The sequence below is a fragment of the Peromyscus maniculatus genome, chromosome 2, assembly GCF_049852395.1.
Source record: "Peromyscus maniculatus bairdii isolate BWxNUB_F1_BW_parent chromosome 2, HU_Pman_BW_mat_3.1, whole genome shotgun sequence".
Taxonomy (NCBI): Eukaryota; Metazoa; Chordata; class Mammalia; order Rodentia; family Cricetidae; genus Peromyscus; species Peromyscus maniculatus.
This window is the reverse complement of record NC_134853.1, coordinates 154,389,997-154,405,023: the sequence shown is the minus strand read 5'-3', so window position 1 is coordinate 154,405,023 and position 15,027 is coordinate 154,389,997. Positions and strand designations below refer to the sequence as shown.

The 15,027-nt window shown below is 51.3% G+C and overlaps 1 protein-coding gene across 1 annotated transcript in view; it reads right to left on the bottom strand.

Moving 5' to 3' along the window:
- Myom3 (myomesin 3) overlaps positions 1 to 15,027 on the bottom strand; it is a 49,273-nt gene that overhangs the window by 23,372 nt on the left and 10,874 nt on the right. Inside the window, exons 7-15 of the mRNA XM_006975675.3 lie at positions 14,428 to 14,472; positions 13,975 to 14,115; positions 11,661 to 11,822; positions 10,293 to 10,434; positions 9,386 to 9,585; positions 8,194 to 8,247; positions 7,664 to 7,791; positions 3,617 to 3,800; positions 815 to 989 (exon numbers count right to left, since the gene is read on the bottom strand). Coding sequence (XP_006975737.2) covers positions 815 to 989; positions 3,617 to 3,800; positions 7,664 to 7,791; positions 8,194 to 8,247; positions 9,386 to 9,585; positions 10,293 to 10,434; positions 11,661 to 11,822; positions 13,975 to 14,115; positions 14,428 to 14,472 — 1,231 coding nt within the window. The remainder of the gene's footprint in view (positions 1 to 814; positions 990 to 3,616; positions 3,801 to 7,663; positions 7,792 to 8,193; positions 8,248 to 9,385; positions 9,586 to 10,292; positions 10,435 to 11,660; positions 11,823 to 13,974; positions 14,116 to 14,427; positions 14,473 to 15,027) is intronic.

Sequence of the window (15,027 nt, the reverse complement as noted above, 5' to 3'; positions counted from 1 at the left end):
GATGAAGACTGACATCAATGGTCATTCTCTGGCCTTCAAATGTTTACTATGTCATGTGCACAGCCACATCCATAGACATGAACATGTACGCACGCACGCACGCACGCACGCACGCACGCACGCAAAGGTGGAGCCTGACCGAGGAAGCCATCTAATGTCAACCTCTGGCCTTCACACTCACATGTACAAACCTACATGAACACATATATGTACATATTCACCACATTGGCAAACATACAGCCTGGAAGGGGGCTGGGTCAAGGCCAAGGAAGCCGACCTCCCGCCCAGTGCTGCTGGACGAATGCTCAGCTTTGGGGAACAGTGTCTGGTATGATCTACACTGATGCCGTGACTCAGCTTCTGAGAATCCTTCGAAAGACCCTCCAGAGAATTATCATGCCAGGCCCTTCAAAGAAACCCTGGCTTGTAGGAAACTGCCTTCCTTATCCTGTTTCCTCTGGATGATACAGGAACCCTAGGCCTCCCTTCCCCTCACCTACATTTCCTGTAGCTCTATGGGGTGCCTGTCTGACAGAGGTTACCTCCACCCTCAGACTCTTGTCAACAGGGGTCTCAATGAGCAGATGTGTTAAAACAGACCCTCTGGGTCCAGGTCCCCTGCCTTCACTTATTATAGGAACTTTGGCTAGGTCTAAGTTAAGACTCTGTGCCTCAGTTTCTCCATCTTTAAAACAACAGCGCAAATAACCATGTTGAAGGCAGGATTGCAGTGATCTAGGAGAACTCAGCGGAAGAGCTTAGAGCGGCGCCCAGCCTGGGGTGTCCTGGCCAGGAGCCAGTGAGACAGACTTACTTGGTGTCCAGGACGGGCTTGTTGTTCACCGTCTGCCACTCTGATGCCCCTGCTTCCCGGGAGTAGATGTAATAACCCAGGAGCTCCGTGCCACCCTCCACAGGCTCCCAGGCAAGGGAGACGGAGGTCTGTGTGTCTCGGAAAGCTTGAACCTGAGCTGGCGGAGGGAGAGTCGCTGAAAAAGAGGGGTGGAGAGAGGGCACAGAGTTATGGTTCTGACAGATGAGGGGGGGGGGGAGGAGGAGCACGGGGGGATTTGGGAGGACTTCCCCAGCAGTCAAGGCAGTGGCTGGGTTCCTGACCTGCTACAGGGCTTTGGGACCACCCACGCTGAGTGTGTCTGATACCTACTCTCCTGTCCTACAGCACCTTGTTCCTCACCCAAGCACTAAGGCCTTCTACACCAATCTCAGTCAGTCCTTCTCTCCCCTCTCCCTCCCTCCCTCCCTCCCTCCCTCCCTCCCTCCCTCCATCCATCCATCCATCCATCCATTCTTCCCACCCTGCTCCAATTTGAACAGCTTTCCCCAGGTTTAACTTCAATCTTAAAAACAAAACAAAACAAACAAAAACAGAAATAAAAAACAAAACAAAACAAAACAAAAACCCCCCAAACAACAACAACAACAGCAACTTGATTTTCTTTTCTTGAAAATTCTATACTGATTTTCATGGTTCCCAAAGACCAAGTTGCTTGAGTTGGGACTCTCATGATTTGCTAAATGGATGGACAGATGGTTGTTTGTATGTATATATGGAGGTGTACAGGCATGTATAGGTGGATGTATGGATGGGTGATGGGTGATGTGTGTGTGTGTGTGTGTGTGTGTGTGTGTGTGTGTATGGGTGGATATGTGTGTGCCTATGGGTGTGTGGGAGCTCTGATGAATGAATGGGTGGGTAGAAGCTGATAACCCTGATGCTTACTGCAGTGACCTCCAGAGGAATCATGGGAAGAAGGGCATTTCCTATGGGCTTCCGGTTGTGGAATGTTACTTTACCTATGTGAAGGTATGCTACATTTGTCTCTGCTGCCTTTGCTTAACTGTGTAAAGATGTGTCACATTTATTTCACCTTGCCTGCCTAAGACATCTGATTGGTCTAATTAAAAGCTGAATGACCAATAGCTAGGCAAGAGAGGGATAGGAGGGGCTGGTGGGCAGAGAGAATAAGTAGGAGGAGAATCTAGGCTTGAGAGAGAAGAGAAAGAGAGACACTCATCTGGGGCCAGAAGCCAGGCAGCCTCCAGCCGGCCATGGAGACAGCAGGAAAGTAAGACAGACAGAAAGGTAGAAAGATTAAAAAAAAGAAAAACCCTAGAGGCAAATTGTAGATAAAGAGAAACAGATTAAAATAAGAGCTAGCTAAGGCTGAGCATTCGTAACTAATAAGCCTCCACTTCGTGACTTGGGAGCTGGTTGGTGGCCTGAAAGAAAAAGCCTGGCACAGCCTCCCTCCTTTCTCCTCGTTCTCCTTCTCTTTCCTTGCTTTTCTCTCTTGTTTTTTTTTCTTTTCATTTTGCACAGTAAAATCTACTTTCATAATACAAAGAAATGCCTCTTGTTTTTTTCTTCCTTCTCAATTCTTTCTTTTTTCTGAATTGTACCAGTGTCATGTTCTGAGGCTGGTCTAGAGGCTACGGCATCTAATCACAAACCATTCACTGGCAAAGCCCAGAATCAAAGTGAAATGTCCATCAGAATAGAATCAAAAATACCAGTTGCCCACCAGCCCATTCACATGAGCCATGTATATACATACTGTAGTGGTTCTTAAATAAGAATGGCCCCTATAGGCTCATGTATTTGAATGCTTGGTCACCAGGGAGTGGAACTGTTTTAAAGGATTAGAAGGATTAGGAGGTGTGGCCTTGTTGGAGGAAGTGTGTCACGGGGGTGGGGGTGGGGGGTAGGGGAGTGGCCTTTGAGGTTTCAAAAGCCCATACTAGACCCAGCCGCCCCCACACCATGTCTGCCTGTGTGCTGCCATGCTTCCTGCCATTGTGATAATGGATTATCCATTGAAACTGTAAGCAAGTCCCCAATTAAAAGCTTTTTTAAAGTTGCCTTGGTCATGGCGTCTCTTCACAGCAATAGAACAGTGACTCACTCTCTCTCTCTCTCTCTCTCTCTCTCTCTCTCTCTCTCTCTCTCTCTCTCTCTCTCTCACACACACACACACACACACACACACACACACACACAAATTTTTGAAGCAGGGCAAATCCAGGGCTACTCCATGGAGCCCTCAGATCCTCTCGGAGAGCAGAGATCCTCAGAAGGCAGAAGCTTTGAAAGAATAGGGGCCTTGAGAAATTGGGGTGGGATGGAACTCCCATGGGGGAGCTCAGGAGGAGTCAAAAGTTGGGGGGACAGTCACCAGGGGCCCCAGAACCATCAGTGTGGCAAGTGAGAGCACCAGGTCTGCCTGGAGAGGCAGTTCTCACATGGGACTGTCTGGCCACTTGTGGAGGAAGTAGGGGCCTGCACAGGAAGTCCACCCATTTAAGAGGCTCAGGACAACTTCACAACTGAGAGATGCTCACGCCTGTGCTAAACCCAGCTGGTGACTGTCCACTGTGAATCACTGATCTGGGGAAAACACCCATCCCTCCCCAGGTCTGTTGCCCAGAGAAATGCAATTTCTGATAACTCAAAACCTTGCAGACTGGAGGTTATGTTATGTTGTTTTTTAGCTTCAGTGACAGGGAAATGCTCCTTGCTGAAGCCAGAGTTCCAATCCCAGGAATGACAACCTGAATAGCCTGCCTTTTCCCTCCATGGAGCAGCATCACTTGGTACCTGGCTTGCCCTTCAGGGCAATGGGCTCACTGGGTTCCGAGGGATCGCTCATGCCATACTGGTTCAAGGCTCGCACTCTGAAGACGTACGATTTTCCTTTCTCCAAGTCCAGGAGGGCGAATCTCGGGGACTTGATGGGTGTTTCTGAGCTGATGGCTTCCCAGGTTCCACTACCTATGACGGACTGGGGAGCAAGAAGGATTGGGGTAGGTTCAGTGGCTGCTGGAGCCTGGTTGTGGGCTGGGCCCTTCCCCTGAAGGCTCTCAGAGCAGCTGACTGCAGCTGGGATGAACTCCTGGGTAGCTGATCTCTCCTCCTCACTCTGATGTCTGCTGAGCCCCTCACGGGAGGTGTGGCCAGTACTAACTGTAGGTTCCGATGTGGCTCACACAATGCTAATGGCATTAATACCTGCAATCACTTGGGCCACAAAGCCAGTTGACTCCACCTTCAAAACACATCCAGGGTCCAATGTGAGCTCCCCACGACACCCTGGATCCAGGCCAGCTTCACCTGTTGCTTGAATTACTAACTAGTCTCACTGACGCCTCTCATTCTGACGTCAGCTTTTTGTTACTTTTCTTTTCTTCCTTCCTCCTTCCCCCTTTCCTCTTTACCTCTTGCTATCTTTTTTTTTTTTTTTAAGATATATTTTATTATTTTGTGTGTGAGAGTACCCAGAGGCCAGCAGGGGGCATCCAATCCCTTGGAGCTGGAGTTACAGGTTTTGTGAAGAGCTGGGATCTGAACTCTGGTCTTCCCATGGAGCAGTCCAGATTCTTAACTGCTGAGCCATCTTTCTAGCCCCTTTTGATTTGTTTGTTTGTTTTCGAGACAGGGTTTCTCTACGTAGCCCTGGCTGTCCCAGAACTCACTTTGTAGATCAGGCTGGCCTTGAACTCACAGAGATCTGCCTGCTTCTGCCTCTCAAATGCTGAGATTAAAGGTGTGTGTCACCATGCCTGGCCCCCTCTTTGGTTTTTGAGACAAGGTCTCACGTAGCTCAGGCTGGCATAAAACTCATTCAAGGGCGGCCTTGAACTCTTGAATCCTCCTGCCACTGTCTTCTAAGTGCTGAGATTACAGGTGTGCACCACCATGTCTGATGAGATTACAGGTGTGCACCACCATGTCTTGATTGAGATTACAGGTGTGCACCACCATGTCTGATGAGATTACAAGTGTGCACCATCATGTCTGATGAGATTACAGGTGTGCACCACCATGTCTCGATTGAGATTACAGGTGTGCACCACCATGTCTTGCTCTGGTCTTTTCTTCAGTGGCTGTCAGTGGGATCCTTTATAGCAACTGGTTCCTGTCTGCTCAGAACCCTTTCAAGCTCCTGTGTCCTGACCTCTTACGAGACACTTCCCTGTGACGTGCCGCCTATCTGGCCACCACTCACTTTCCTTTCTCCACTACATTATACCTAGATCTTCCTGTTGCTCTCCAGAGGCCCAGGTCCTATCTCTGGGCCTTCGTACTTGCTGCAACCTGTATTAGGAATGTTCTGGAGTATTCTTGGCTCCTTATTTCCTTTAGGCTCTCACTAAGAACTCACCTTCTAGGGAGGCCTCCAGTCACTTTCTGTCTTATTCCTTAGCAAGTCCCACTAGTCAATGAACTCTTGTCCTTAATTTTACAGCCCCAGCTTGTCTCTCAGGCCTCCTCACCTCACCATATCACCAGGGCCAGGATCAGTCCCTGCCCATGAGAGAATGGATGACTAAATGAATTCTCAGGAAATGCAAGGTGGATGTTAATTTCCACACGAGGGAGGGAGCGTAGGTGTTGAGACTTTTTGATAACGTGTCTGAAGTCACCCATCAAGCAAGATGCGGATAGGGCACGCCAACTCGGGTGTGGGCGGCACCAGCTCAGCTCACGCTCTGCTTTATCAGGGACTCAGTAGGCAACCACTGCTCCTGAGCTTCTGGGAAGATGGAGGGTAGAGCGCCACAGTGAGGACCTGCTGACCCTGCCTCCCTGGCCCTTTTTCTCCAAGGCCCACATGACTGTCAGGGCCTAGAACCCACCAAAACTGACCGCAGGCATCAGTGGACACACATGCAAATGTGTGCTGGGCTCCTCTCTGCACATTCAGAGGACACACACCTCAGACCAACACAGTGTGTGTTATTTATTATGTTATTATGTATCGTTATTATGAACATTGTACCAGACAAGAAACTGAGGCAGAGAAGGCTTAACACAAACAACATTGCTACTAACTTGCAGAAGCAGCCTTTGAGCCCAGGCTGCCCTTACTCCATAGCCCAGGAAACAAAGTTTCTCTTTTGTGCTTATGTTTGTGTGAGGGAATGATATGCCTAGGCATGGGTGCCTACGTGTGGTGTGTGCGTACATGCATGCAGGTGTGGGTGTGTGTAGGCCAGATGTTGACACTGGATGACTTCCTCAATTGTTTTCCTCATTTTTTTTTAGACAATCTCTTACTGAACCTGGGGCTCACTCACTGGCTAGACTGACTGGCTAGCCAGCCCAGGGAGCCGCCTCCTAACTCTGCCTGCACCAGCACTGGGATTCCCAGAGCCACTGGCATGCATGGCTTTTACGTGAATGTGAATGCTGGGGATCTGAATGCAGCGAGTACCTGCCATCTTCCCAGTTCCACAAACTGTCAATTATCTGCAGCTCTCTATGCCAGAGAATGAAGGCTGTTTATCTGAGAGGTGAGATGAGGGTCTCTCTGGAGAATCAGAGGTGGTGAGTCCTCCTTGGACATTTTAAATTCGTGGATTCAGCTAAATCGTTATTGAAGCGGCTGTCCTCCCTTATAACAGGACTGACCCTAACAGGGCCAGTTTTTTTTTTTTCTTCCCCAGGGACCAGTTTGCTAAGACCTCTGCCCCATATTACCCTCCCATCCCATGTTGACTCATGTCTGCCTTCAATCAGACCCTCAGGAAGTATGTCCAGTCTGGTAGCTAATCAGGGTCCTACCCAGCCATAAGCAGGAACTGTTCTTGCTATTTTCAGTTAAACAGACCCCTGACACAGCACACAGACCCCTGACACAGCAGACAGACCTCTGACACAGCACACAGACCCCTGACATAGCAGACAGACCCCGACACTGTAATCACAGTTGGTGACTAGACATCAGGAGCCAATCATAAAATGATTCCTGTACCAGGGTCTATATTCAATCGCTTCAAAGTACAGTTAACCACAGCTGGAATTCCCCTAGCTGTGCTTAAAAGGAGTCTGCAAGCTTCTCTTGGGGTCACCCTTAGCCTCTTTGTCAGAAGGCTTGACCCCAGCATGCTGGAATTTTTTTTTTTTTTATTAAACACTCTTGCAGATTGCATATGTGACTGGTGGTCTTTTATGGGACTTCTCGAGGACCCTAACAGTTACGTTATCTACTAACTCAGACTCTGCCTTTGGGGAGGTGAGTGAGCTGCAGTTACGAGCCATGGCTGTGTGTAGTGTTCTCCCCAACCCCCCAAGGCAGACTGCCAATACAGGACGGAGGACACTGAGCCACAGCGAGCTTAGGAAACCGGTTCAGACCCAGACAGCAGAGCTTGGATTTGACTGGAGCCTATCATTGTTGTCTTCTGCTTGGACAAGAAAGAAGGGCCATCTTCCTTCCACCTCCTTCACAGGCTCCCTGGCTCCATCTCGGTCTCTAGTGAGGACCATTACTCAGTGCCCTGTCTGGTGAGTGTAAGCCTCACTTGCCACTCAGTGCTGGGCCCTGGGTGTGGCCCTATGCCCTTGACCTGGAGGTGTGGAGGTGCCCAGGAAGCCAGCGGATCTCATTGCAGTTACAGCTGTCTGACCCTAGGGAGCACTACATAATTACCTTGGCTTTCACCACAAAAAGGTCATGTAATCCATCCTCCTGCCTTAGAGTAAGGCTTAGCTCAGGCCCTTCCAGGCAGTAATTCCTTCCCATCTCTGAAGACCCCAAAGTTGTTCCTGGGGCTCTCCACATTCTGCACCACCTCCACCCCAGATCCCATAGCTGCCTATGGCTTAGGCTACCCCGGGGCTGTTTCTCAGTCCCATCTGTACCTTTTCCAGAGAGTAAGTCAGTGGGGCTCTGCCATGGGGGCGTGGCTCCTCCCAGCTCAGAACTGCGTAGGCCTCTCTGATCTCGCTGGCGTGGACATTGGTTGGGGCTGAGGGAATGGTTACAGCATCTGGAATCCAGAGTCATCAAGAGAGAGATGAGTTTGCCCTCAGTGACCCCTAATCTCAGTCCTGCATTCCACAGAGGGTGCTAGGAGCATGGGGGTGGTGGTGGGTGGGGCAGAAGATTGTCCTAGCTCACCCAGCAAACCCAGACAGAGCCAGCACCAGACCCTGGTTCCCTGAGGCCCTGCCCAGGGTCCTGGGAAGTCATTTATTCCACAGAGGCACAGCCAGGCACTCTATGGGGACCCATGTTTGGTTTTTCTATGAGGGCCCATGTTTGGTTTTTCTGAGTAGATCCTTCTATACTCTGAACACAATAGCTTCCCTGTTCTGCCAGCCAATGAACACAAGTCCTGGAACTGTGAAGGGCTGGCTCCAGGGACAGAGCTGGAGAAGGTCACACATACCTTCAAAGTCACTCTTGCTGATGGTGATCTTGCTGCCCAGGTCATAGGGAATCTCTAGGGAGCAGGATGGAGCACAGGAGATTGGGTCAGGAGTCAGCTAGTCACCTTTGGTTCTGTATCCTGCCTGATTCTGCTTGGTCTAGCAGCCCTGGCCATGCAGCTTCAGGAAGGGGCCTTCTGGGTCTTGCTTTCTTAGAGTCCCAAGTGGGCCCTGTTGTCCTTGGGGCAGATGGAGCCAAACACAGGAACAACATGCTTCAAGCTCATGGAGTTAGGGCAAACTCAAGGCATGGTGACTTCTAAGGGCTGGGAGAGCTGTGTCTCCAACACCCCCAGAGGTGGGGCTTGAGGGCAGGTGGTCACCTCCCTCAGACTGAGGGCACCTGAAGTAGCAGCTGTGATCAGAGCTTGGTCAGGTGTCTCTTAGGGATGGGTCTGGTGCCTCCCACCAGACCAGCTGTTTCTTCCCCCTCAGAGGAGGGGTTCCTAAAGACAGGACCATGCCTCCTCCACCAGACTAAGGATACTCAAGAATCAGACTATTGAGTTCTTATCAAACTAGGGCTGGCAGTATCTTCTTCTTCTTTTTCTTAATTTCAGACTCGGGGCTTCCTGGAGGTTGGGTGATGGTTAGTATTAGAGTGTCAATTTGACAGAATTTATAATCACCATGGAAACAAACCTCTGAGCATGTTTGTGAGGGAGTCAAATAAGGTGGAAAGACCTGTCCTAACTGTGTGTGTGATCATTCTTTTTTAAAAAAAATTTTTTATTTTATGTACACAGGTGTTTTGCCTGCATGTATGTCTGTGTGAGGGTGTCAGGCCCCCTGGAACTGGAGTTACAGATGATTGTGAGCTGCCATGTGGCATCATTCTGTGGTCTGGGGTTCTGGACTAAGTAAAAAGAAGAAATTGAGATCACCAGTGGTGGCCGTCTCTCTCTGCTTCCTGACCATGAATACAATGTGACCAGCTGCTTTGTGCTCCCAGGGTCATGGCTCTCCCGCTGTGAGGGACTGTACCCTCAAACTGGGAGCCCAAACAAGCCGTTTCCTTTCTTACACTGTTTATTAGGTGTTTTACAGTAGCATTGACAACGGGCACCAGGTCACCTCTTTCCCATTGAGGCAGTCTATTCTGAGAGCCCTGACTGGGTCCCTCCAGGGTCCCCTCAGGATCTCCACACTCACCTGTCTTCCTCTGGGCTGCATCATGGTCACCCATGACAACCACTTCTGAGGCCTTGGAAGGGAGGCTGCTGCCGGCCTTGCTCATGGCTCGCACTCGGAATCGATAGCTCTGCCCTTCAATGAGGCCTTGGATCGGGCACCGACAGGTTCCCCCAGGGGCCATATGGCAGGGCACCCATTCCTCCGAATCACCCTGGCACCTGTGGAAATAGACCCTGGCTTTCAGCCCTTCATGTCTGAGCCCCTACAGGGGCTGTTTCCTGCACACAAGCTGCCTTCTGCCTATGCACGTCCTCTACTCCCACTTAGAAAGAAGCCTTGCCCCAGCCTGGGCCTAGAGACCTTTCACCATCCACCGCCATGATGGGAAGGTCCAGTGCCTCTGGAGAGCTGTGTCCACAACACCATGATGGGACCTTCACCCCCACTTGGATTTTGTCTTCCTCTGTCCCTGCATTCTTAGAGAGCTAGAAAACCGGCCCAGGCCACACAGCAGTCACCGCCCCCTCTTCTCTTAGGCCTGGTTTTCTCCTTAGCTCCGGCTTCAGCGTCCACAGCACATGAAGGAGGTAGGGAGTTCTGTGTCTGCACCCCTCCTTCCCCACTCTCAGTGTGTCCCCTTCTGGGGTCTGACCTAGCCACCAAATTCACAGGGACTCAGGCTTCAAAGTACTTAACGGTTTTGTCCCAGAATTCTAGGCATCACTGTGAAAGAGATTTGGAAAAATGGACACCTTGCACTGTCTCTAAGCTGTTTCTTACTGTTAGTCCCTTGCCCTGTTCTGAGAATCAGGGGTGAGACACCTAGCTCAGAGTTTGTTTTTCCCACCTCTTGCCCCGACCCCCACAACAAGCTGTTTGTCAGTATTCTGCCCAAGCGGCTTTGCCACACCAGAATGTAACTCACAGCTCGATGGAGTAACCAGTGATGATGCTGCCCCGGGTGTCACTGGGTGGGGCCCAGGTCAGGGTCAGGCAGTCTCTATGCACATTCAGACACCGGACATTTAGTGGGGAGCCTGGGACTCCTGGCTTCTCAGCTGCAGCATCTGAACCCCAGAGGGGGGGGGGGAAGGACTTGTTAGGGAATATTATTTTAAGGTGTGTTACTTTTGTCTATGTTACATTTGTTTAACCCTGTGAAGCTGTGTTACTGTGCCTGTCCAGAACACCTGATGGTCTAATAAAGAGCTGAATGGCCAATAGCAAGGCAGGAGAGAGAAATAGGCAGGGCTGGCAGGCACAGAGAATTAAAAGAAGGTGAAATCTGAGCCAGACAGTGGTGGCGCACACCTTTAATCCCAGCACTCAGGAGGCAGAGCCAGGCGGATCTCTGTGAGTTCGAAGCCAGCCTGATCTACAGAGCGAGATCCAGGACAGGTACCAAAGCTACAACAGAGAAACCCTGTCTTGAAAAAACAAAACAAAACAAAACAAAGGAATCTGGGAGGAAAGATCAAAGAAGTAGCCAGAGAAGGAGGAGGATTTACAGAAGTAAGAGAACAGGAAAAGTCCAGAGGCAAAAGATAGAGGGCATAATTTAAGAAAAGCTGGCAAGAAGCAAGCCAAGCTAAGGAGGGGACATTTATAAGTAAGAATAAGTCTCCATGCATGATTTGGAAGCCGGGTGGTGGGCCCCCCCAAAAAGAGCAAAAACAACCAACAACAAGGACTCATCCTCTGAGACCATTTGGCCCCTAGACCTCCCCCTACCCCCTGTCTGACCTCCTTTTCCCTGAGTCCTCCAGGGCCTGTTCTGACCTGGAGGACCAGTGACTGGGGGCTAACCTGGCCCCTGCTAGACAGATGCATCTGGGGGAGGGGCGACGTGTCATTTATTAGGTGCCATTTTATACCAGGCATCTGAACAATCGATCTGTGAACTCCAGAGCAATGTCCGTTTTAGAGCTGAGGAATCGAGTCTCACAGAGGTAAAGCAATACATTCACGGACACCCTGCTCACAGAACCACCAAGCCAGGAGCTGAATACAAGCAGGGTTAAGACACCAGAAGCAGAAGTCAGTGACCAGAACCTTCCAACACTGTACAGAGCCCTCCCTCCTGGTCCCCACTGCGTCTCCTATTGGGGACTGTGGAGACTTGGTTGTGTCTCTTAGGATCCACAGGATGTTGCTACAGCAGGGACCCAACCCAGCTCCTCATCTTATAGCAGAGGAACCCAGGCTTTGAAGAGTGCAGGGACCTTGGACAAAGTCTCCCCTGCCGAGCTGTGGTCTCTGGTTCCAGCTGCTCCTCTTGAGCACCACCCCTTACCTCTTATAAAGACGTAAGCACTCTGCTCCTGCGGCCCAAAGGGGGAGGAAACTCGGACCATATAGAGCCCTTCATCCTCCTTGTAGGCACAGGACACCCTCACGGATGCCTGGCGGTCTGCATAGAGCATCTGCCTGCGGCTTGAAGACCTCAGCAGCCTGCCTGTGGAGGGGAACATGGTCCAGTGTGAGCTCATGGGGGATCCTGGCCTCACCCAGGAGCTCACAGCAGCTCGGGGTTCTGGAGGCCCTGGCCAGGGGCAAGAGAGAGCTGGTGTGGCTGAAGGCTGAGGTCCAAGTTGATGGTGGAGGTAGATCCCCTAAGGGCTTTCAGAGATCTGTCAGTTCGGGCTCTGGACTTTCTTCTAAGATATTTGGAGGATGGGACCAGAGCTCAGGGAGGTTGGGGCTCAAGGAGAGGGTAAAGGATTAGGAAGATAATGAGCAGGTGAGGAACTAGTTCTGTGGGAAGAAGAGAGGAAGCCTTCATGAGGGTTCTCATGGGGGACTCACTGGATGGAAGTAGTGATTTTTTTTTTTTTTTTGAGATAAAGTCTCATGTAGCCTATGTATCCTTCAGACTTCTGAGTCTCCTGCCTCTGCCTCCTGGGTGCTGGGACGACAGGCATATGCTTTCATGCCATACTTATGCGGTTCTGGGAATGGAAGCCAGGCCTTCAGGCTTGGTAGGCAAGTCCCCTGTCAAAAGGGCTGCTTCTGCACTTTAATGTAGGAAGTGGACTGAGAGAGAGGGAGCTCAGTGAAGGGCCAGGGTCTCTCACAGTGAGGAGGGCAGAGGCCTGGGCAAGGGGGGGGCAGAGGTCAGCAGAAGGACTGGGCGGTCTGTGACTAGGACCTTGAGTGGGGCTCTCCCAGCAGCCTTCCCTGAGCTGCCTTGGAGGACAGTCCTTTCTTGTCTCCGGAGCCCCTCCTTCCTGTCTTCCTGTCAGCACTCTATTTTGAATGATGGACAGGTTTGGGAGAACACACAGGTCTTGTTATTGCAGCTGTTCCTCGGCGTTCCTCCACTCCACCCCCCAGCAGGTGCCTCCTCCCTGGGCTCAAGGCAAGGGCATGGGGAGGGAGGGAGGCTGTGTGTTCCTTGTTCTTAGGCTGCAGGCCTGGCCACAGTCAGGACCAGAGGCTCAACTGTCCCCTGTCCTCACAGAGCAGCCTGCTCTAGCCTTTCCCAGTCTGGAGCTCTTTATCTTGAACACACACACACACACACACACACACACACACACACACACACACACACACGTGCATGCACTTGTACACATGTATGCACTCGTACATCATACACTGTCTTCAAAAAGCCTGGAATGAGCCACACAGCCTGTCTTACCCCCTGACCTTGGCCTCTGGTCCCTTTGTCTCAAATATCATTGCTCACTCCAGGGTAGGGGAGACACATGAGGCCGGTGCCTGATCACAGCCACCTGGGTAGACCTCACTGGCAGTGGCTCTGGTGGCTTCTCTGACATACAACTCCTGAAGGCCATGCTCATCTCTACCCACTCCTGGACCTGAATTCAGAGTGGAGTCTTGGAGTCCAAAGTGGGGCAGATAGAAACAGACAGGAGCTTGGGGCAAATCTGAGGCAGGATGATTTCTAAGGACTGAGCGAACTGTGCCCCCAGCACCCCCAGAGATGGTGCTCTTCAGAGCAGACTGATTGCCTCCCTCAGACTGAGGGCACCTCAAGAAGCAGCCACGACCCTTCCTTGAACAGCTGTCTCCTAGGGATGGGTCTGGTGCCTTCTATCAGACTAGCTGTTTCTTCCCCTCAGAGTAGGGATTCCTAAGGACAGCGCTGAGCCTCCTCCATCAGACTAAGTAAGGATGCTTAAGAATAAGACTGTGAGTTCAGGGTGTGCCTGTGGGGGATTTTCTTGATTGCATTCGTTGAGGTGGGAAGACCCATCCACAAGAGCAGCACTTTCCCTGACCGGGTCCTGGACTGTCTAGGGAAAGGGCGCTGAGCAGAAGCTAGCGTTCATCGCTCACTGCTCTCTGCTTCCCTAGCTGTGGATGGGATGTGACCAGCCGCTTCATGTTCCTGCTGTCATGGCTTCCCTGCCATGGTAGACTGTGCCCTTGAACCATGAGCCAAAATAAATCCTTTCTCCCTCAAGCTGCTATTGCCAGGGTGCTGTATCTCGGCACCAGGAAAAGAAGCGGAGACAACTCGTGACTCCACCTGGTTGTGCCCGTCACTCCTCTGGCGCTGCCTGGGGAAAGGGCATGGCTGACTGGGTGTTGTCCCTGGTTGGGAGGGAGTGGGGCTCTGCCTTGGAAGGCCAAGGCCTCACCGTCTCTGAACCACTGGATCCTCTGCTCAGCTTCTAACACATCGTCCGAGAACAAGCAGGTCAGGGAGAAGGGCTCTTTCTCTCGGGCAAAGATTGGCTTCAACACTGATGTAAACTCCACGCTGGGGCCGAACATAGATCCTGGGTGGGGACAGAAACATGAGATCAAAGTCCTTTTGAACACCAGCCTGTCCCAGGGACTAAATGGGAGCAAGGACTCTTCTGGGCTGTCCTCATTCCTCTAGGTCAGGATTCACAGTTCTCAAAGGGGTATCAGCAGGGAAAGACATCGTGGGGTGGGAGGAGGGAACCCCGTAAGTGGGCATGTCAGTAGGAAACTGTGCCTGTGACAGATAGCCTTCTGTGGACAGCCTTTGCAGGCAATAGTGACTATTCTGAGCAGGAAGGATCCCAGACACCCTATGCACTCCCCCCACCCCCCAGCTCACTTACGTTTAAAGATCTCGGAATCAAAGCCAGCATCCTTTCCCAGGTAAGCTGCAAAAATAAGGCAAACATGGCTAGAGAGGACTCAGATCCCACAATCCTATACATTTGGGGACATGGCCTTGGGTGTGGGTTTGAGTCCTGACATGTCAGTGACCCCTGCAGCACCCCTGGGGAAAAAATCATTATGTTCCTGTGCCTCAGTTTCTTTACCAATAAAATGGGAGCTGTGAGTGCTCCTTGAAGATGTGGGTTGTGGACAAACTGGCCCCAGTCAGTGCCCTGTACACAGTAGGTGCTTCATAAATGCTGGTTTTCCTCCTCTGTCTGGAGTTCCTGACAGGATTGTACACTGTCCTCAAAGGGGACAATCCTGGCCAGAGATTCTGGGCTTTCTGGTGGGTATCGTCACAGAGACTGGAAGTTCAGAGTAAAATAGACATGGCACCCCCCACCCCAGCCAGCCAAGAGCTATCCTCACAGATGGAGAAACCGAGGCAGAGTCACCCAGCTAACCCCAGCAGCCTGAGCCATGATGTGACCCTGGTCCCAGGGTTAGGTCCGGAAAGGGTAGGGGGAGGTTCCAGGTGGCACACAGAGCTGGTG